The sequence below is a fragment of the Diplotaxodon limnothrissa genome, linkage group LG18 (assembly GCF_057381915.1).
Source record: "Diplotaxodon limnothrissa isolate DT_005_m linkage group LG18, D_limnothrissa_male_GT1.1, whole genome shotgun sequence".
Classification (NCBI taxonomy): Eukaryota; Metazoa; Chordata; class Actinopteri; order Cichliformes; family Cichlidae; genus Diplotaxodon; species Diplotaxodon limnothrissa.
Genome location: NC_140613.1, coordinates 16797019 through 16820743, shown reverse-complemented (window position 1 = coordinate 16820743; position 23725 = coordinate 16797019). Strand labels below are relative to the sequence as shown.

Below are 23725 nucleotides of genomic sequence, written 5' to 3'. Positions count from 1 at the left end.
ACTGCCAGCAGCTACGAGATGTAGTTTTGTCTCAGGCCTGCTTTCTTTCCACTGAGCACCTGCATGAGCTCCAGGAGGGGGCACCTCCACACTTGTCAGCAATGAAGAGTTATTCTTTGTGCTGGTTGGGGGCTCGTGGCCATTAGCTCCTTAAAGGTGGAGCTGCCAGGTGAGCCTGTGTTTTCCAACGCTGGTAATTACCAAGGAACTCTAGAGGAATGAGCTTCCCCCGCAGGGTTAGACCTGCCTCCCTAGCCCCCTCACCTCAGACTGCGTGTGTTTGGATGATGCATACGTGCATGTAAGAAAAGCGCAGAGCGGCTTGTGTGCATCTGTGTGTGTGTTTTGCTAATGAATGTCCTGAGTCATGCTGACACAGAACCAGGGCAAAACAGGGACAACGTTTAACGAGAGGTCAGAAAAGGAAAGGGCCAGGGAGGATTTTCACAGCACCTTGTTGAAGCTGCGTCCAGCTGAGTCCTTCTCGTTGGGCTTGAGCTCCTGCAGCTGAGCATCGAGGATGTCCACGAGCTGCTCCATCAGGCGCACCGATGAGCTGACGTCGCCGGCAAACACCGGGCCCTGTGTGTGACGTGCCAGCTCATTGGCTAAATTTGCAGCGTTTTCGCCGCTTCGGATCTAAAAAAAACAACAACAAAAAACAACCACGGGGAGAAACACGGGGGTGTCAGTAAAGTGTCAGTGATGCAGCGCTCAGATCAGAGTCATGCAATATGAACCTGGACTAATATCTCTCACACACATCTGAAAATTCACAGCAAGTCTAGAAGGAATTTGTCTTTGTGTGCAGACGGAATGCACTCATGGTGACTGTATGATTAACCAGGGACGTTATAACATAACTATGTCTTATTAAATGCACAGCAGTACTCTCTCCAAACAGAGAACCACTTCAATACTGTGTACATATTTTATATAAAATGTTCAAGGTGTCTTTTGCCACAAACGAATCAATTTTTTGCACTAAAATGCGGCAACAACGACATCAATCAAAATGTGACTTTGAAGTGCCGCTGCCAATTAAACTTCAAATAGAGGAAGCTAATGCAAAACCAACATACCATTAATCCTTGAGCCATTCAGCCTCCAAAAAAATAATTCAGGGCTATCAGAAGTATCTTGTAGCTACATTACAATATCTCCCCACTTACTAAAAAGTACTACAGTGGTGTCAACAAACCAGAAGCATTGCAGCTCTAAGGCCCACCATCGCTGGCAATTATATCTTAATAAAATCTAACATCAGGACTTATACAGCCAATTCAGCCAATTAAACGCTGTTCATATTAGTTTCACTTTTTAATGAGCAAATATGCAAAGCTTAGAACAGATAACTAAAGCTCCTGCTTATTATATGTCATAGCAAGGCTAGCAGTGTGTATAATCGCCTGAGAGTAATGGAGTTGTGTGAGTTTTTCGACTTGGCAACAGTGCGTAAGATGCAAAATGTTTTGTTGGGTTTTTTGTTTTTTTCCCCCCTATCTCTGTGCGTTACTTTGAGGGAAAATACTGTTAACTGAATGCTTCTAAAAATATGCAAAAACATGTTGCATTAAAACTTGAATGACGAAAATTCTGGAAGAAGCAGAAACTGTAAGTGTTGCTAACTTTTGTCCAAACACGGGATTCGGACCTCACTTTCCCAGCTGAAATTCCTCTTTTCTTCCTTTTTAAAGCCTATTACACCTCTGCATTTGACTTCTATTTGTAACTGCTTAGTATTCCTCATCCAATGAGGTCTCCAAGGACTCCACACAGATGAGGAACATGAGTCTAGCTCCCTCTCTAAACTAGAGTATGCTGAAAGGTAATTATGGATTTTAGTCCAGTGATGCCGAAAACATATTGCATACCCCAGTTTTAATGCAGTGTGCATACTTTCTCTATTACACTTCATTTTGCTGTGTTTCTAGCGTAAAAACTGAGCGTATCCAACACTTTTTCACTTACTACTGTTTTTTTGTTTTTGATTTTTTAAACACACAGCTGTTCATTAGCCAAGATGTCTTTCAACAATAGACTGAAACCCTGCCTGAACCTGCAGCATTCTGTAGGTGTTTTTATTTTTTCAAGAGAAACAATAATCTCTTCTTTAGGGTTTGCTATGTTTTACATTCCTGTGCATCTAAGCAACTGTTATCTGCACATCTACATTACATTTCTACCTGCATGACATCAAAGCATAAATGTCACCGCAGAAAGAAACCGTGGCTCTTTGATTCTCACTAACAGACTGCAGTTCTTGGCATTTACTCCTGATGCTTTAGCTCATTTCTTTCTGCTGCCAAACAGCATTTTAGTTACCCTTGAAAGTTTCGTGTACACTTGAAAAGTTCTGTGCTGGAAAAATAAACCAAGCTAGGGAACGAGGTCAGAAATTACCGCTGTATGTTGGATCGCAGCCATTTTACGTGGTTGTTTGCTGCTATATTTTTGTGATCGACAAATTCTCCTTTTACCTTTTGTGCCACTTGAGTCACCCAGTGGGAGGTGCAGTTGCTGAGGTCTGGCCCTTTGGAGCACCATGTCCCTGCCATGGTGCAGAGGAAAGAGGCGATGCCTGCAGTACCACAGAATAAAAACAACAGTTGGAGGGGAGCCAGAATGTTGCTCAGATACAGTTTCTCCTGCTTATCCTTCATTCATGCAGACTCTTCACCCGGAACAAAGATTTCTAAATGATTGAAAACCTAAAAGCTTTGTAGACTGTACAAAAAAGTACAGAAAGGACACTAAAAGACTATTAGAGTTCTACAAAGCTTGGGGGAAAATACACAGAAAAAAAGAAAAGGTGGACGCAGTGGTTTGTTATTGATCGTAAACAAATATTTTAAAGACCTCTTGCTATGCATGTACAAATAAAACACAAATCCTCCAGATAACATGCAGCTTGACTAGTAAAAGCTAAATCTTTTTCCTTTCTCAATATCATCTCCTTTCCCACTTTCTTTTGAGTCTTTTCAGTTGCCAATCTTTGCAACGGGATGTTTAGATGGATTTTGTGAGATTACGGCAGATGATCACCTGCAAAATTAATGGCCAAATTTCTTCATTTGTAGGAGGATTTTTAATCTGGCTATCTAATAGAAGCAGTCCAACATCTTTTTTACTTTTACTTTTGGTCTGTTACAGATAGTTTTTCCCCCCTCTGTGTGATTTCCTTTCAAGGAGAAATGGGCTTCAAAATTACAGTAACTAGGTACATTTCGAAATCTTATTTTTGTCAAAAAGGCTCAAATCCTGCTATAATACATTTTTAGACTGACATGTCCATTTTATGAAGTTTTACAAAAAACAAAAAAAAAGACAAGTAAACCAAGATGGAAGCGAGACCTAAATAAGTACAGCTAAATAACTCTGCAATTTTAACATGTTTAATTGGGAGCTTTGCTTTTTTTTGCTAAACTGTGATTTGTGATCATTCTGAGGTTTGGTTTATACCTGATTGTTAATGGCACTAATTATTTGGCACTAACCTCCTAGAGAGTAAGGACCAATTAAGGAAATTCAAAGCAGTTGGAATAAGACGCAAAATAAACATTTATGAATTAGTGTTTCAACAGAAACAGTATTTCTGTAAGCTGTAAACTTTTGCAAACTGTCAGAGAAATGTATATTTTAATATATGAAAATATTGTGTATTGTTCCTGTGCCATTGTTTTAATTGACCATTTAAATGAATATTTTCACATTTGTGTTCAAATATCTTTTTGTCTTTATGGTGAATGTTAGACACCATTAATGTCAAAATGTAACTGTTAATACATATCTTTAGACGTGTCATAAAAATAGACCTAAACCCTAGAAACAATTACTTTAGCTTAGCTTAAACTCGGACAAATTGATAGGCAGAAAAAAAGCTAGCATAAAATTACCAAATGATTTTTGTAAGAAGTCATAACAGAAGAAAACACACATTTTTCACAAAACCAGCAGTATATGTCTTAAATAAAACAAAATATAAAATGTTGATTATTAAACTTTAGAGGCAATACGAGACATCTTTAGGCTAGTAAGCTTAGCACTGTTTCCAGTTTAAGCTAAGCTAATAAGCGCCTAGCTCTTGCTCTATACTTAGTTCTTCAGATAAGAGATGACAGTTTCATTTATTTTGGATTTTCTGTAATGCATACAAGATTACAATCATGCACACAAGCTCAAATATATACATACTGTATACCCCCACTAATATTTGGTCAACTGTCCCTTAGCTAGCTGCACATTGACAAAATGCAACCAATTAACAGGTTTCTGGCATAATTCTGGCTGAATATTTGACTACTCTTCTTGGTAGAGTTGATTTAAATAGGTTAATTCCCTGGCACCGACCCAGCTGTAACGCCCTAGGACCTGGCGTCCACATATGTGGACATCACATTTTGGGTTGTCTAGACCAAAATTCTAAATTTTGTTCTACAGGGGCCTTATATCCACGTACGAGGACATTATACTGTCACTGTTCTCTCGAAATTTAAAACAAATGTCTTCATATGTGGATCTTATTTTTCTCAGAAACAAAAATCAGGTAAAAAAAAAAAAAAATTACGGTAATTCTTTGTTTTTACATTCATCAGGTTCCAATCAGCCCAAATAGCATAGAGAAATTAAAATTGCATGCCATGAAAGAGTTTGGGTCTTAGGAGGTTAAGTCTAGTCCAGAACAGGGCTGAGGTCGGGGCTTCTGAAAGGTCATTCAAAAGCTTGATGTTAGCTCGCTTTATCCATTCAAAAACCAACTTTGATGTGCGTTTGGGATCATTGCCTTTCACGAACACACAATAGTCCAATTTTCACCCATCAAGTTTCACCACCCTCCTTCCACAAGACATTTGGCTTGCCCGTGAGGGCAGCTGCAAATTTTTGTGAAGCTTGAAGGTGTTAATTCTGGAGCTGGGGCTTCCATCAGCCGGTGTTTAATCAGTTTCCAGTTCATGGCAGGCTTCAGCCTTTGTGGTTACTGGTTTGTTTTTGAACATCCTAACCAATTTCCTCTTACAAAGGTGGTGAAACATCCTAATAACTCATAGTTGTATACAATAGTTTGAACCTGCAGTTTTCTAATCTGCAGTTGTCCTGCATATTTGAGTTGGCCAAGACTTTACGCCAGGTACCCTTCCTGACGCAGCTCTCCCCAGTTATCCAGGCCTGGAGCTGGAACTATAGCAGTACACTGGCTGGTTCCAAGACACCTTCCAAACTTATATAAATCTAAAACTCTTTCCCAGTGCTTTGATATTGATTAATCCAATTAGTGCTGCCAAACAAATCCTTTTGATGCTGGCAAAGAGAAATTACAAGTTGTAATCAATTATGACCACTTACAAGAAGTTACTAGACCTTGGTTTTGTCAAGTTAAAATATATTGTAGAACTTTAAGCATCAAAAACTGTAAATGCATGTATATTTTTGACCCTGTGTTGATTAGGAAAATTCAAAATAAATTCAAACTTTTTGAACTGTCTTGTCTTGTTTTTTTCTTAACTTGTTAAAAGTGTATGCTGTATAGTCACTGCACCCAGGAAAAACAACAGTATAAAGAAATAACTAAAAGCCCAGAATTACAGCAACATTCATGCCTATGAGGACTGTATATAGACACACACACACACACACACACACACACACACACACACACACACACACACACACACAATGGTTTTCTTGTCCACACTTCAGAGGGTGAATAAGTATTTCTTTAAATGTCAGACTGTTCCTCTGTTAAAACCCTATGGTCACAGGGCTGCTAAAAGCTTCAGTGGAATACTTTTACAGAAAAAGAAAAAGAACGTCTACCTCTAGCAGGCACACAGTAGACAAAATGTTGAATTTTCATGTTTCAAGAAAAGTGGAGGAAATACCTCTGGTCCCCTTGGGGCAGGGCCTCTCCACAGTAGTCCCAGTGTGGGTCTGGGGCCAGTCAATGGCTCTCCTCCTAGTCGCCTCGCAGAAGCGTCTGGGTGTTGGAGGCAGCTCTGGGATAGTGGGCTCAGCGGTACTCGAGCCTCGGCTGTCCTCAAACGGATCTCTGCCATCTCTTGGATCTGCTCCTGCCACTGTGGTGTCACCGCGCCCCTTCACAGTGGACGCGGCAGTGGTGGTGGTAATTGTTGTGGTCTTAGGCATGGCAGACGAGACAGAGGCGTCTTCGGTGGTTGGCACTAGAGAGAGAGAGGGAGGGAGAGAGCAGTGACGCTGTTAGAGCTCGAGACATAAACGTCCTAGCCTTGAACCCCTGCTGTTTCTCGCAGTGGGGGGGACTGCATCTGCTTTGAGCCTCATGGTTTGTTGGTATTACTAGAGTTACTGCTTCCCATATTATCTGGAAATAAAAGCATTGTGCGGCTTTCACTCTTTATTTCCACTTTCTCCCCCCCCAGCTCATTTACTAAAAGAAATCAAGATAAACATGCAAACACAACAGTATCACTTACTATTTTATACTTTACTTAAGCCCATAAATAACAACAACAAAAAGGCAATGGCAGTCAGGCATCCTTTGACATAGCAGTTTCTTCCCAGCAGAGTCAGTACCTTGGACTGATTAAATATCAACAATGAAGACAAAGCCTGTCTGCATTTTACCTTTTTTCTGCCTTGTTCATCTCTCTTTCACTCAGATAAAGCTGGTGTGCGGAAGGAGAATTGCACTGCTCTGGGCAAAAACCATACATCAGCAATAATGCGATTCCACTGTATTCAGTCCACGGTTACCCTGCGAAGCAAATCTTTGCGTGAATGTGCACGTGTGCACGTGTGCTTGTGTTTGCTCGATTAGTCAGGTGTGTCTCTGTTTAAAACCACTGTGTGCACACAGATGGATATCTGCTGCACAGAGCCTGGAGATAACTGGGAAATGGGTTCAGAAATGGGAAATCTATAAATTTTATACAGTATGAATAGCCAATAAGAATAAAAGGAAAACACATTGTGTGTATGTGCACAGGTCTACGTGTATATACTGGGCTACTTGTCTCCTGCATGAATGATCATACAACCACTTGATTGTATTTTGAGATAAAAGCAGATTCCCAAAATGAGGTCTGCCGCTGTGAAAGGCACCATAGGGTTGTCTTCAGTTTCCCTGGGAGCTGATGGGAAAACGCAATATCATCCTGTCTGACAGTCCATCATCAGACACATTTCTCCATTTCCTGAGAATGGTGACTGTCTCCACTTTAATCAGCCAGTCAGGTGAATATGTACGTTTTCACTGGACAAAAAAAATATTTAAATATATTAAATAAGTTATATGTGGTGATGCAGGGAGTGGAGAAAAGCATTAGTGTGACAGTGGGTGGAGTGGGGTGTTACTCATTTGTGCCGGAATTGTGACAATTCTCTCAATGACCTTTCCTCCAGACAGGAGCTCTGGGTAATTACCTTACACTCATTTGGTCCTGGTGTGTTTGACACCTGCACATGCACAACCATCAGCTAAGGTGCAGTTAGCAGTTAGCATAGCCTTCAGTTATCAGGACAATGTGCAGAATAAGCTAAAAAATGACGGCCAAAACATACCAAAGCAATCAAAAAGAAAAGTGGACAGACATCCGATTTCCCCCCCCCCCTCTCTCTACCTTTTGGGAAGATGCATTAAACAAACTTTTATTTATTCCTTTACAGATAAATAACTTTGAGGCTATCAGATAATAAAAAACAATGCTACAGAAAAAACAACAACAAAACAAAACAAAAAAAATGGTGTTTCAAATATATTATATATTGCAGATGAGGATTTTTTATTGACTCAGGAGAAGTGAGATGATTCATAGGCTGACTTGGTTGATTCAATATACGCATATAATGCAATACAAGGGCAAGTGTAATTAGGTTTCAGAATATTAAACCTCTCCATACCTGAGCAAACTTGTGCTTTTCCACAGGCTGATATAAGCTCTAATATGCATCTGGCTGTAACAGCATGCTTGCTTCACCTGATTAACCTGCTCCTGAGACGCTGTTTCTCCAACTCAAGAGACCAAAGCACCAAACTTATTACCCTGTACTGAGAACTATTTAGTTTGCTTTTCGGTATTTATATTCTGTTTTATATTCACATCGTGAACCAAAACAGCTCAATTATTTATTTAATACTATTTTATTTTAGCATTTTTACCATATTTTAACATAGCTTTTTTTAAATTAATGCCAATCAGATTTTGTAACAAATCAAACACAATCAATTAGCTCCAACACAGTCTGAAGCAGACTAGCTGAGATTTAAATGTGCAAAAATTCAATACAAATACTCATTTAGTCATGAATATTTAATAATAAGTGCTTCAGACTTATTTCTGTTAATCACTTAATTGATTATATGACTCATCACACAATGCCATTTCAAATATATGAGTCAAAACCCTCGCATAACAATAAAGCATTCCCAGTTCAGTATTCCAACACAGAGCTGTAACTTGATTATTCTTATTAGTGATTAAATTGCTTATAGCTTCCCTAATATAAAAGAAAAATGCCCAAGGTTTTTAAAAAAAGAGAAGATCATCACATCTGTAACGTTGAGAAATTATAAAAAGGATTCAGAGTTTGTGGGTCGTCATATTCGTTTATGTTCATGTGCATTTTAAATTGATTATCCAGGCACAGGGTGCAAATTTCGACAGCTCTATAGCAGCCGGCATCCCTAAATATTTTTCATACTATTAGATCATATACATCATTTACTATTAGATGGTCATTGTCTCTTGTAAGAGACTGTCAGGGAGAGTCATGGACTCGTATCACTGTAATTAGGAGTGGTACTCTGATGTCAAGAGCGATTTTTATTCTAATCAAAGACGTGATACCATCTTTGTAGCTGCTTATAGTCATCATGTCTTGGGTTTCATATCACAATGTGACTGAGAATAACACCAAGAACATCAAATATCTATTCAGTAGTACATCCAGTAATGTGCTTATCAGATGTCGATGCATCTGAGGGGTTATTTTGATGTCTGTGCACCATGCTCGCTACAATTTTCCTTTGATTGCAAAGAGCAAATTCCCCTCCAGTAAGAGCCCTGTGTCCTCTGATAGCACTCAACCAAGAGAGGGCTGCACCAATTAGCTACCATTTCTCTCGAGAGGCAGCGAAGTCGCTCTTTATGGGCAATCTGACACCAAAGGCATACTGTTGGCATATGGTGAATAATACCTCTTGTAAATAATGGAAGAGTTTGAGATTGAATGCTTGAAAAATGACTGTCACCAGTGTCAAAACAGAGTGTGTAAATTAAAACAGAGCTAAAAGGAAGGAAAACCATTATGCAAGATCATCCATCAAGACACTGGAGATGGAACAGAATTAGTTTTATCACTTTATAGCCCCCCAGAGTCATTTACGTATCCGAGAGGAAGATGACAAAAAATATTAAACCATAATCAGATGATCAGAGGTCTAGACACTCTGTTTGTCCTTGCGTTTATAGCTGACACGGCTGTACTAAAACAGCGTGTTTTTGGGTTTGTTTTTTTTTTTTTTCATATCAAATTACACACATCGAGCGAGAGCAGTAAAAACTATGTACCTGTCCAGATAGACACCAGAATAAATGCATCATAAGCTGCCTAATACTTGCAATGACAGCTGCAGTCAAATCAAGCTGTTTTAATTGCTTTCAGTTTTGAAGCTGAATCACTTACAAGGCTAATCCTCACAGTAGACGAACAAACAGACCCACACAGCTGAAAGGAAATCATTGCCATCGGTTAGAAATCATCCTTGCATTACCAGGATTCCTTTTCGGAGCTATACGAGTTGATAGATTTGTAATGAATGGAAGAAGGAAGCACGGTAAATAATGTACAGTCTGATGGGTAAAAATAAGACTGCAGCCAGCAGCTGGTAGCTTAGCCCACCGTGACTCCATGTGGGGGTCCTCGTGTATCCATGTGTGGTTTGATTGGCCTGACTCCACAGCGAGGGGGAGGAAAAGAGCCACGCAGAAGCTACAGTTGGTTTTTTGCCTCTTTACCTAAAGCCACTGCTGGTAATTAATGACAGAAACAAATCCCAGAAGTCATGAATTTTGCATTAGGCTGTTTATATGCACTAATGCTCTTCTGCCTGATTCAAGCTTTCGTGACTTGAGCTTGGCATGCAGGGTACAAAAAAAACCGCAAAACAATCCATGTGTACTTTCTGATCCGATGCCAAAGTTCATGTTATTATTCCTCCTAAAAGTACAAAAAGTGGAGTTATTATGAAATTGTTGCAGGGCTGACTGCTTTATTGACACTTATTCTTTAAAGAGCAGAAGACAGAAAAAGGCTCTGCCCGACATATCCTATGTCTGTGTGGGGTAATTTATGAGGCCTGAAACTGAATACCGTGGAGCAGCAGACATAGCACAGTCACAACCTGACAGTCTGAGTCAGAAGGATGGCAGAGCGGCTCACAATACAGACACATGCATGCAGACAGGAAGATATATGCGCAGACAGAAATACACTCTGAGCAAAACACCCCAAAACCCTCTGTCATATAGGCCTATAAGGTCCACTGAAAAAAGTTTTCCTGTCATAATCCACCAAGCAGAACAATTAGAGCTGTTCCAAATCCCCGACTCATTCTCTGGAGCCCCTATTTCTGTTGCCAAACATCATGCATCAGAGGGTGGAACACAGGCTTAGTGCATGACACATCTATAAATGTCCTCCGTCTTGAAGGCACACCTGTAGGCGTCGTTCTGAGATATGAAAGCAAACCAAAGTGCAGCATGGCGCACAGCTGGATTTAGCCGACAGATATGCGCTGCATGCAGGATATGATAATAATTGTTTTGTAATTTAGCAGAGAGCCCACTTATTGCTCACTGCTACCATGCTATTCCAAGGAGCTAAGCGTTTCGGATAAAGCCAATAATTTTATGCCTCTTGTCTTTAAGACCTCAAATCGATGCTACCTAAAAGACAAATTAATTTTCTGTTTTCTCTCCTTGTTCGCATGAAAAGCTTTCTGCAATTACTGGTCCTTTTGATTGACTTCTGAGCTGTTCGGACTGAAATCCGCTAATGTCTCTGCACATCACAGAGAATACATTACCGCTGTCCCTCTTGGTTCTGTAACTACGGGCACTGAGAAGGTAGACTCTCCAGATATTGACCAGAGCTTTTCGTGTTCTCAACGCATTAGCAGAGCATAGAAGTTTCCTCTAAACTTGCGCAAATTATTTAGAGCAATAGGCGAGAGCGATCGATTTGGGGAATGATCCGAGCTAATCACCTCAACCCGGGGCCCGAATTAAGAAACCTGCACTGTTACCAACACAAGGTAAAGGAAATATAGACAAGTTGCTAAGGTCAATTATTTTCTGCTTTGATCAGTTTGCTAAAAAAAACAAAAAAAACAACTTAATATAAACCCCTAATCCTGCTAGCGTTTCAGCGCCTCTGTAGGATGAGCACTACGGCCAAGGTTGATGCTTCTGACAGAAAAGGACACCGACGTTCATTGTATTACACGAGCTCTAAAAAGGAGAGAGATACATTGGGTTTGGTGTTCGAGGTAACTTCACTCTGTGGTCGATGAATCTTAATGGGCACAATTAATTTCCTTTACGCCTCAAGTGCCCCACAGTTTCAGAGAGAGAGAGAGAGACATTATTTCAGCACCATTAGATTACCCTGCAGAATAGGTTGTTTAATTCAACGGCATATCATGGGCAGCAATAAATCCTAATAGCTACACAGTAAAGAAGTTAAAGGTGTAAATCTGAAAAAAACCTAATAAACAAGAACCAATTATTTTCAAGTGCCATTCACGGGATCTGGCATGCTGCTGCTGCTGGCCTTGGCATCTACAGATGCCTCCTCTCTCCTACTCGAGCTCGCAACATTTCATAATGTTCTCATAAGGCGCACTTAATGAACCACACTGACAAGTTCTGCTGCAAAGACACATTTCTGATTGGATCCCAATAACGGAACAGTGGCAGGAAGCCCGCACTTCGAATAATGAGTGAAATCAACAGCTATGTTCTTTGGGGTTTCTTGATTAAATGCACTGTTGCTGCAGCAAGTGGCAACACCAGGCTTCAGTGGCATTTATGTTTACCGAGCCATTGCAGTAGCTGAGGGAGCACATTAGGCCCTTCATTGAAAATGCTCTGTGATGGCCACTTTTCTCCTCTCCCCAAGACTCCTTTTGAGACAAGGAGGGTAATTATGATAATTCAGTTGTTAATTACATTTACATACATCAGGACGTGAGGAGTTGAGCAGGCAGTTTGCATGCATGACGAACTCATTAAAGTTGGGAGTATTTTTCATATCTTCTCCAACATACTCTTAATTGAGGCTTTGGTTGTTCCGCGACTCAGACACAAACCCGGAGCCTCCCTTGGGTGTCGAGTTATCATGCCGGGGGAGATTCCAGGGAACAGCGGGAAAACAAACAGACGTGTTGACAAGAGGCCAGAGTTCAGGAGCACACAGCCTCCATTGAGACGTCAGCGGCAAACCGCCCCCACCCTACCCCCCTCGCCACTTTTCAACAGCTCAGGTCAGGAATCAGATTTCCCCCACCGCTGTGCGTAGCCCCTCCCGAATATCCAGAAGTTAAAAAATCATAACCTAATCCGGACCACTGCCTGAGGGCAACCTGAGCTTCTAACGTATCGTCGAGTCAGGTCAAGATTCTTGTTTTCCACACTTCATACAGAAGACTTAGAGAAGCCGAGCTTTATGGGATAAGATGGCAGCAGTCAGGCAATTAAACCCATTATCAGCTGGATGTAAGGCCGCAGTGTGGTGACACGTATGTCGCCTCTCAGCACTTCACAGATTAATTTAAGCCCCCCCCTCCCCACCCCACAGCCCCCGAGACGAGATTCTTCGGCGTAATCGCTTTCCAGCCACTCTCCTTATTTGGCCTTACACAAAAATCTATCAACAAGCTCCAACGTGTCCAGAACTCTGCTGCCCGTATTATTACTAGGACTTCTTCTACCCACCACATCTCCCCAATCCTGAAGCAACTTCACTGGCTCCCGGTCAAATTTCGCATCCATTTTAAAATAATTCTGTATACATTCAAGGCTATTCATTCTCTCTCTCCACCGTACCTCTCTGACTTATTACAGATGAAGCTCCCATCCCGCTGCCTCAGATCTTCATCTTCTCTTTCTCTCTCTGTTCCCTCTGCTCGTCTGATCACAATGGGAGGGAGGGCCTTTAGCTGCTCTGCCCCTCGACTTTGGAATTCCCTACCCCCGGACCTCAGAAATATTAGTTCATTCTCTCTTTTTAAGTCCACCCTCAAAACTCATCTGTTTAAAATTGCCTATTCTTAAATTTCTGTATGTTTTAACTTTTATCTTCTATTTTTATCATTGTGTATATTTCCAGTTTTTATCTGTTGTACAGTGTCCTTGGGTGCTTTGAAAGGCGCTATTTAAATAAAATGTATTAGTATTATTACTCTCCTGCTCGTGATTCACCGAGTGGTACATAAGTCTCCCACACCTCAGTCTGGCGATTTTTAAAAATATTATCCCACAATAGGGTAGCGATTATCTTCTGATCTGTTGCAAAAATGGCCTCTGTGAAGTTGATGAGGTAACCATGGCAACAAATTGAAAACCCGAGGTAAAGAGGGAGAGGATAACCTGTGTCGTACTGTGCACAATACCTCTCAAGCATATTCCCAGCAATAGAGGCGAGTTCAGGAGGGCCGTGTTCATAATGGTTTTGGATAAGGCCCGAGATTAAAGAATTTGATAGGGTCCAAACTTCAGCTGGAAGGAGTGCCTCGGCTTGCCTCATGGTAATAAAGGAGCTGTTTTTTTGGTTGCGATGCAAGCCCCACTGGGAGCTATCCCTCATTCCAAGGTGAATGTGTAATTTCTGTCTGCAAATGAGCCCTTTCCCCAAGACTAATGCAACGCTTTTTTTTTTTTATATATCACACCTGACTTGCATCCAAAATTAAAAGGCAGCCATCTGTGACATCCCACACTGCAGCCAAACAATAGAAGAATTAGACAAAGACTAAACAACAATGAAGCAGCTCTCACCTTCGGCGGGATCCGGCGGCCCGAAATCCAGGTCGTAGCGCAGGATGTAAAAGTTATTCCACACGTACAGCTGGTTGTCCCTGGGGTTGTAATCCACAGCGGTGATGTACTGGTATTGGTTGGGGAACAGGATGTCTGTGTACTCGCCCTGGCTCAGCTTGGTGTTGTAGATGTAATCGATTTGGCTCCGGCTCGCCTCGCTCTCGTTCTCCTCATAGGTGGAGCGTACTACGTGCAGCACGCCGCATACCATGAAGGCGTTGGAGGCAGAGCGTTTGTCGTAAGCCGTCTCCCAGGTGGCTTCGAAGCGGAGCGTGTAAGGGTTGAGCTGGCTCACCACTATGCGGCCATTGTTCTGCTCTGTGGCGTAGATTACCCACAAGCCCCGCTCGTCTACTGCGAGGTCAATGTCGGTCTTGCCACCCCAGCGGTAGGGAGAGGTGTCGTGGTAGTTGGCATTGTTAACGATGGCCTCGCCGCTTTTGATGCGCGTGCGCAGGTCGAACTTGACAATGTTGCGCGTGCGCTCCTTGTTAAAGAAGATGGCGCCGTCATAAGCGACGAAGCCCGTCCCGTCGACACGGTGCGGCAGTTTATAGGTGGTCGTCTGGCGACCATTTTTTAAATCCTCCAGAGAGGCGTATTCGATGAGGGTGTCAGTGCGGTATGGCGTCCAGGGCATGAAGAAAATTTTGTCTCCGGCCTGCAGCGGGTCTTTGCACCACGAGCCGGCCTGCTGCTCGCCTTCAAACAGGAAGGTGGCGGCGCCGATACTCTTCAGAGTCCCGGGACAAATGAAAACTAGTGACAGAGAAGAGAGTGAAACAAAATAAGGCAAGAATTTATATACTTTTGAGAAAAGAAAAAAAAAAAAAAAACAGTATTATTTGACAGGCATCATTCTCGCTGCTGTGCGACTTGAGTGCAGGACAAAAAAGATCAGGGACTGTGATTTTGGAGGAATCTTTAAACTAGTGCTTTTGTACTACCGCTAATGAGCAGGGAAAAAAAGAAAAGAAAACAAATGCATGTATCAACAGCGATTGTTCACAATGAGAAACGTGTGGTTGAGAGAACTTGCATCTCAGGGGTCTGCTGATACATCCTAACGGGGACAAAACAAAACAAAAATGAGAACACAAAGAAAAAGGAAAAATCCTGCAAACGAAAGACGTGGGAAATGGAAATAAGAAGTAGGGTTCACAGTGTTTCGATTGGAACTTGTTTCGAAAAATACCAGTCTGTTGTGATGTCAAATGGCACACGAACAGCTGGGTATATGGACACACTGCACATGCATACTCACATGACTGAGGTCATAAACCGAAATGATAAGGGGTAACGGGCTTCACGTCTTTCGATAGGAGTGAACAACAGGTTGTTAATGGTGGTGGTGGCGGCAGCAAAGCAGAAGGTAAAAAATGAAAGTGGAGGTTGGAGGGGAGGGGGGAGGCAACAGTGGTAAAGGATTTTCACTACTTCTGTGGCAAAAAGACAGAGTAACCACTGATGGGTGAGGGAGGCCATGGCAAGGTTCCCGTTTAGCTGCTTTTAAATTAATTGGTTCTGGATTTTAAAAAAGCAAAAAACAAAGGGAACACAGTGAATTGCTGTTTGTTTGTTTTTTCTTCAAACTTTTTGTTCAGCCTGTGCCAATCTCACTCAGCCATCACTGCTATTTCACATCACGTGCTATGGGTGCAGCAGAAGTTGGGCCAAGCAAACTACGACTGAGCCAAATAAGAATATATACACACAACTAGTGATTCTTCAGGGTTCTGGAACAAATCGACACCGGACAGTTGGTGATTTCTGTCACACTGTCAGGGAAAAACTACGTTTAATGACCGCGGATGTCATTTGAAATTGTGTCCATTTGGACTCCGTGGGTGCAAACAATCCTCCTATGGGTTTAGCATTTGACAGGAGAGGCAATCAGGAGAGGAGGGGGGGAAGACGTGAAGGGGGAGCTGTACTCAACACCACAGAACAAGGAGCCAAAGGAGGGGGAGGGAAGGACCAGACCACTCATTTACCTTTTTGCTCCACTTCTATTTCAGGCATTGGAAAAGAAAGCAAAAAAAGAGTGCGAAAAAGGGAGAGAAAGGTTATCATGAGTCAACTACCAGGTACAAAGAGAAGAATTAGTCTGAGGGAATGACCATGAGATGAACTGCAGCGCTGCTTAGGGAGGAAGAGCTGGAGGAGGGAAAGAAAACAAGGATGTTTGTTAGTGAAAACGGCCTCTCGTCCCTAGGATATAAAAACAGACAAGTTATATGACCAGAGACGAGCTACGCGCCGTGTTTTCCAGTGCATTAAACGTTTCGTTTTCGTCGTCTTTGTCTGCCAACAAAATAATGCACTGGCCACTGCAAAAGCAGAGCAAATCCCTCTAAAAATGCTTCCCCCTAAGTGGCAGGAGAATAGAAATCTCAAAGTTCGGCTCATATTTAGATGGATAACATTCTTAGAGAAACAGCACAGTAATTATTTTTGGCTTGTATTGACTGCGGGTGGAATTTGTTCAAACTTTATAAACACAAATCAAAACTCGCTTCCAAACTCGCTCGCCCACACACGTAAAACATGACACGGTGCTAATGTTACAGACCAAACTCTCAAATGAGCCAAAGAGAGCAACAGCACATGAGATGACTGATGGATATTCGGCCTAATATGGAGTTTCTTTAGTGGGCTGTCGAAGCTGCATATACTGGGGCAGAGGAATGGGGTGGGGGGAGGCTGGAGACAATATGTGAGAGATCGAACGTTGAAAGGAAGGAGAAAAAAAAATCAAGAGCAAAGAGGTTAGTCGGGGGGATTAGACAGGAGGTGAAAGGGAGGTCTGTTTGAAAGAAGAAGAAAAAAAAAGAGTGAATATTTCTGAATATGTTTACATTTCATCAATTTAAATACGAAGGATTTAAATGAAGCCTGGACTAACTTTTTATAAACTAGTCTATAACACTCTTAAGGTAGATTTAGTTAAACTAGACACCAGAAACAAACCAACCAACTCTCAAGCGATTTAATTAAGCCACTTTCATAATGGAATACTAGAGACACTTCACAGCTGAATACATGAGTTCTGGTTTAATCTAAGAGCAGATGCACATTCATTTTAATTTTTAATCTGCCTCTTATTCAATGTGTTCTCAAATTAAATGACTGAACACACTGTATGAATGCAAAAAACAAAACAAAAGCAAAAACCAGTGTACCCAATTATTTGTAACATCTCGGCGAAAGACAACAAATCTCAAGTTAAGACCGGTGGAAGGTCAGCTCAACGAAATTACCAGTAAACATATTTTCTTCCACACTCCTAATGGTATCGCCTCATGCAGATAGTTTTGGGATTTTATTTTCTTTTTTTTTGTAGGTGTTTTGTTTTGCTCGTGAAAACTGCTGAAATTTCTGCTAGAAGCCAAATACAAAAGAGACAGTTTTACAAAAGGGGAAAAAAAAAAAGGGGGGGGGGGGGGGGGGGGGACCTTTTACTACGGCTGTTTGTTCAGTGGAAAGTAGTTCCAGTGATAACTCTTGACAGTAAGCGCTGCGGTTTATCCAGACAAACAGCAATTCTGCTCCTGAAAGAGATTTTGCTATTGAAATACTTTAATTACGACTTTTCAGTCCCGCGTGCTGCACAAATACATCACCGCTGCAGACAGGGATGGGGCTTTATATATGGATCCGAAACCAGACTCAAATCTGCTTTTTGTGCGTTGCGTGTAACATTTTGTTTGACCCTGTCAGAGAACGCCTGGTGGACCTCAGCTTCATAAAAGACATTTTTGCTCTTGCAAACTTAACATTAACCAAACTGCCAGCAGTGAGAGTTGCTATTTTATCAGGCAGGGTCAAGTGAAAACAGGAATAAAGCTTCTTGAATGTTTCCCGAATAAGACTAAGGCAGGATGGTCATTACAAAAAAAAAAGAAGCCTTTAATTAATCCAGTTATTTGGAACCAGAGCCAGAATTAGGGTCAAACGGATGTCAAATAAGGTGATTTAAACGTCTAAAACGGCCTGCATGGGTGGATTCCATTAAATGTAATTTCGATTTTTGTTTTCATTATTGGGGTGAACTGGAGCTTTAAATGACCAAAACACTTCATATTTCAACATAACTTAGCGTCATTAATGCTACAATCCCGTTTCAAATACATCAGCGGGAGCACCGTCCGTAAGGGCGAACTGCAAAATACTTGCAAATGATGAGACACAGCGGTTACATCACACCATTTTCAATTGCACACAGTAAGATTTCAGTATGAGATTTGGATAGCGGTACTTACTATATGGAACACACTCATACTGGACCTCTAAGTACTTGTAGGTGCCAGGGCATGGATCGGGAAAGACATCCGAGCCAGTGACAACCACGCACTGCGTACGGTTGTTGCACCTAAAGAAGAAAAAAAGATTGACCAGAGATTTCATCATGACTACCCACAGCAAGAGCACTCCTCAAAGATAACATTAATAACAAAGATGAGGCCGGGAGGGGGGAGAAAGTTCATCGTTACAGCTACACTGTAATTGATCAAATCCCAGCCGGAGCTGTCACAAATGCACTCAAGTTTAAACCTTTGCAAACAGAGAGAGAGGAATGAAAACATTAAGGAAGAGTAAATGAGCATGATGTGATGAACGACAGAGCGAAAGAGCTGCTAAAGGCATGTTAGGAATTAGTCTTCGCACCGCTATTGAAAGAGAAGACATTCATTAAGACACACGCGACAGGTGGCGGTGACATGCAGTGGACATGAATGGCTGGCCTCTAGTGCAACAGCAGCTCCTCTGCATGGCACGAGAGCGTCATTTCGATGAGAGGCCTTGCAGTGTGAAATGGTGTCCCTAAGTCAGAGTCTGACGTGCGGATTGCAGAGACGGTATGCGTGCATGTTAGCAGATGTTTCTGGGTGCTGAAAAAGTTCGAGTAAATCAGAAGAAAAGGAGGGGAGGTGGGGAAGGAAAAGAACAGCAGTGGATTGAGTTTGTTTAAATACTGCCTAGGCTGAAATTGGCTCCACTTCAATCAAGCTCTGCTGAGATGGAGGGATTGAGAATGTCACCAGTGACAGAGGCGAGCCAGAAAAAAGCAAGACAGAAAGAAAGAAAGACAGAAAATGGCACCAAAATAGGACATTAAGCAATTTGCAAGCCTCAGATAAATTTTTCAGAAGGTCTGAAGCACAAATTCAAGTTGGACGTACATTTGAAGACCGGACAAAGAACCATTAGTCATTCGAGAAGCTTCCTGTCGCTGCAAATGGGAGTCGTGCTGCACGGCAACCACACGAAACCATGACAGTGCACTTTTTGGCTCTGGTCGAATTAATGAACGTAAAGGTAAATGTGTGTGCATTAAGAGACAGAGCATGCATCTTAACAACAAGAGCCATTTTCTTCAAACTAATGGATTATAAACGTTATACGGTGTGGGGGTGGGGGCTCCCATTAAGGAGTTAACAAATAGCATCGGCATCATCGGCCACGGTTTCAACATCACTGACACTAACGCTGCCAGCTGCACTTAGGAGAGGTGCTTTTGTGGCTTCACTGCAGTGAATGCTCAAGAGGGCTGCTGCAAAGGAGAAGGGTCACTGCATCAAAATGTGAACTGACTGACGGCAGATAAGAACAACACACTTGATTAAAATGCACCCCAACATATTTGATCTACTTCTACGTTATGAGTTTATGAGCCGGACCGACGACAGCCCCGGTGATAGAGGGTATATTTAATCAAGTAATATGGTTGCAGGTATTTGTAAATTGCTTGTGTAATTCATTTTGTGCTTGTACTTATTTTCAGAGGATTTACAAGAGTATATCAGAGAGATAAAACTACCGTATTTAGGTGTTGCCTATAGATGAGTAACCAATATCAAGTCACTAAAAACATTCACAGCAGAGTAACATATTCCTTGAAAGTGAGCATTTTTCAGTGAGTCATTTATTTTCAATGCTTGCATGCGTTGGGCTTATCATTACAACTTATCATTACGTGCACAGTCACTTTGATGAGTTCTGTCTGCCACGTGGTACAAAATCTTCCAGAGGAAATAAAGGCTTGACTGCACAACCAAAACAGAAACAGGACAGCACTTTTTATTTTTCCACAAATATCAGGAACTTTCCCCGGGTAGCTGAATTAGCGGATGCTGGAAACCCTACCTGGCAAAGGAAACAGGAGTGCAGCTGTCGGAGGAGGCAGAGAATGCAAAGTGATTTAAAAAAAACAAAAAAAACAAAGCAAAACAGTAAAAGACGAGTAAACCTTGGGCTGGCATTCACTTTTTGGTGAGCACTCCTGGTCTTAAGAGAGCTCAAAAGCAGCAATCAGTGGACATTATTTCTGGGTCAGTAAGTAAGAAAATCTACCTACTTATTACCCAAACACAAGCAGGAGTTTCTAAATGAAAAGCGATCTGCTCTTAAAAGCTGTAGCGTGGGTGCCACTTTTTGTTTTTTTCCCCACTTTTTGGTCAAATAAGGGTAGAAAAATACAGAAACGCCTGCCTAACTACACAAAGCGCTGAAACATTAGAGATCATTTGGTGTCCTTTAAGCGCTGTTTTGGTCTCTGTTACCTGCAGCTATAATTATATGGGTCTCCAGCTGAGGACTTGTGTGTTTCACTGAGTCGTTTGTTGGAGATGCAGACTGTATATAAAAATGGAAGTGCCTTAGCATTGTCTAAAGTGTAGCTGTCGTGTAAACTTGCATTTTGGATAATGGTCGGTCAGTAGTGGGTGACTCCTGGTTGCAAAAAGAGGTCAAACTGTACTGAAATGACCCCGCTGCTCGCTTGATTTATGACCGCAGTAAAAACACTCTCTTAATGAGGCCATGATGGACTGTCTAGGGTGTACCCTGTAGCTGGGATGGGCTGCAGCTCTGCCGTGACCCTGAATTGGATAAGTGGTTAAGAAAATGGATGAATAGATAAATGGATGGTCGATTTCTCTGTCAGATCCAGATCCGGTCTAAGAACGTCAAGATGGCCAAGATGCTCATTTCAAAGCCTCATAATGGGACTTCACTATCATGGTGGCTACTTCCATCATTTATATACAGCCTGTGGTTACAGACAGAGACGTGCAGTGAGTCTGATGCAGTCCAGGAAACCAAAGCCAGGAGTTAAAAGATGAACGGAGGGATAACTGGAGAGTTGGGGGCCGATGCTCTGAAGGGTTCATCGTTACAAGAGAAAACCCTTCACATTGCACATTATCGCTTGATTCATTGTAACTACAAAATATCGATCGGTGTACCTTCAAGTAAAGGATATAAATACTAATGAACCCACTGTGGCATTTATTCAGCTTTAAGTTTTAGTCCTAGTGCTCTGGAGAACAGCAGATGTGTTGTTGCTAAGCATCCTGACAGTCTTCCTCTGTTTTAAACTGCAGCTGAAATCACTGCATGCAATCTTTATTGCACCGAGCACAATCTAATGAAAGTCCTTGAAGTCTCGCATGAAAACGCTGCACCTTTGATCTGGTAAAAGTTTTATTAAAGTGACCTACAAACCTGAGGTTCCATCAGTTCCTTCATGCATCTTTCATCCAAACACTTTTTTGCGTGAACAACAAAACATTTCACTTGACAAAACACTTTGATGTAGATGCTGAAAATCAAGCCATTTGATTCCTGTTAGTTGGTTTTTTGTTGTTGTTGTGGAAAAACAGGCGGTTGATGAATACTTTCTATCGCAATTTCCAAACCGGCAAAAACTGCCACTCTGTGCAGCAGGCTCCCCACTGTTTCTGTCTCCCCAATCTTGTTTAATATGTTTGTTTATGTCCGTGGAGCTATTGCCTTTTGTTAATCTTGATGATTCTGGCAGGGGAGTCTGTGTCAATGTTGTCTTAGTTGTTCTTGTTCTGGTTTCCTGCAGACTGAAGGAGGGCTGATCAGTGTCTGCCAAAGCTTTGTGACTGCTTTAACATCCCCAGTTATCACATCAACTTTAATTACGGTCAGGAGCCCATTTCCTCTGATCTGAATCATTAGAATAATTCTGGTTAAGGGCTTGTGGTGCAGACTCTTCTCAAAGCCTTCACTCGCACACTGCCTCCAGGGAATCTTCAATTGAGATAAGTTTGAAGTGTAGCTTCGGCGAGTGAGAGTCTGACTTGTCAACAGATGTGGCGCACAGTGTGGCAGGTTGCAGTCAAACCGAGGGGCATGGACACTGTCAGCAGCATGTTACTATGTGAGCGTACTGAGGCGGTGCTGTAAATTTAGAAAGACAGAATAAGATTGCTGGATTTGATCTATCCCTCATGGGAGTAAATACAGAAGAGAGCGAAGCAGGGAAAAATCCCAGAGGTCTGAGATGGTGGGTGATGATGCTCAGAAGCTAGTGCACGGGGGGGGGGCGGTTAAAGACAGAGCAGTGCATTAGAAGATGAACTGTGCTGGTTACTATTTATGAATAGTTCATCCAGTGCCCTTTAAAAACACACACTCCTCTAGGGGTAAGCAGCAGTGGAGCTAAAGTGTTGCTGTGATGTCATTTGACAGAGAGGCAGCATCCTGTGAGAGGGTAACCAGGATAAAAGGCATGATGATGGGCATTGCTCACTACCTGAGGCAAAGCCACTTCAATGCACTACAAGTGTTTGAACAAACCAAGCCCAATGTTCCAGATAGGGAATTAAGAGGGTGTTCATGTGACTCGCAGTTCTCTGAGCTACGCTGATTATGACTCAAACAGAGGCAACAACGCGCAGCTGGTTTGAAGAGCTCTGCAGCACGGATGTCAATTCCTGCCTGTCAAGAATTAATGTGCACCCCAGTTTTCGAAAATTTCAAATGCCACCTACATAATCTCGTCAATGGACGAACAAATTACATTTAACAAGGGGTGAGATGTCGATTAATTGTCCGGTATGTAGGTGGCTGCACGAGTGGGGCGATAATTTTAACAGTTCTTTTGTGCGAGGGAATGTCTGGCGCGGAGAGAAGGGGGAACGGGGAAAAAAAACAAAAAAACGAGAGCCTTACTTTTAGTCCTCAGCTCCTGGTTGTGTTTGTGAAATAAGATCCGCCCTTTCATGACAGAGTTTTGTCTTTTTTTTTTTTTTACCTTTGTGATATAATCTTGTAGGCGTCGGGGAGGTAGCACTGGACGTTCTCCATCTGGAACGGGTCAGCATCGCAGATCTTGTCGTCAGTCCGGCCGTAGTTGGCCGTCTCGATCATAATGACATCACTCCCCGGGCAGCGGAGATCAATTGCATATCCTTCACATGAGAGCTCCCTCCGGACCAGCCCGAAAGGCAAGGCAGCTCGGCTGAACCCTGACAGAGGGTGAGACGCACGGAGACAGAGAAGAAGCACATTAAATCAGGGGGGGAAAAAAAGAACGAGTTAAAAGGATCACTGCTCTTGATACAATAAGACCACACATCATGCAGTAAAAATCCGCTGGCGCAAAATAAATAGGCAACAGCAGTCCAATGTTTACCACAGTTTTAAACAGAAGGGCCATTACACGCGATATAGGACCGGGGAAAGACGAAACAATTCATGTCTCCATCGCTTTGTGGTCTAAGCCTTTTGGCTAAGACATCAAATTTTGAATCACTGGAGACCAATGGTAACCTCATAAATTCTTGAGCAAATACAAAGGCCACAGTGCATCCGGAAGGTCTCCACCTATAGAG

General features: G+C 42.1%; 1 protein-coding gene across 2 annotated transcripts in view; it reads right to left on the bottom strand.

Annotated features, from left to right (window-relative positions):
* adgrl2b.1 (adhesion G protein-coupled receptor L2b, tandem duplicate 1) overlaps nucleotides 1-23725 on the bottom strand; it is a 71360-nt gene that overhangs the window by 32162 nt on the left and 15473 nt on the right. The window contains exons 2-8 of one of the 2 annotated variants that reach the window (XM_085378818.1): nucleotides 23146-23359; nucleotides 18341-18450; nucleotides 16073-16087; nucleotides 14037-14837; nucleotides 5880-6179; nucleotides 2481-2581; nucleotides 454-639 (exon numbers count right to left, since the gene is read on the bottom strand). In XM_085378818.1, coding sequence (XP_085234944.1) covers nucleotides 454-639; nucleotides 2481-2581; nucleotides 5880-6179; nucleotides 14037-14837; nucleotides 16073-16087; nucleotides 18341-18450; nucleotides 23146-23359 — 1727 coding nt within the window. The remainder of the gene's footprint in view (nucleotides 1-453; nucleotides 640-2480; nucleotides 2582-5879; nucleotides 6180-14036; nucleotides 14838-16072; nucleotides 16088-18340; nucleotides 18451-23145; nucleotides 23360-23725) is intronic. The other variant, XM_085378817.1, reaches the window with a different exon arrangement.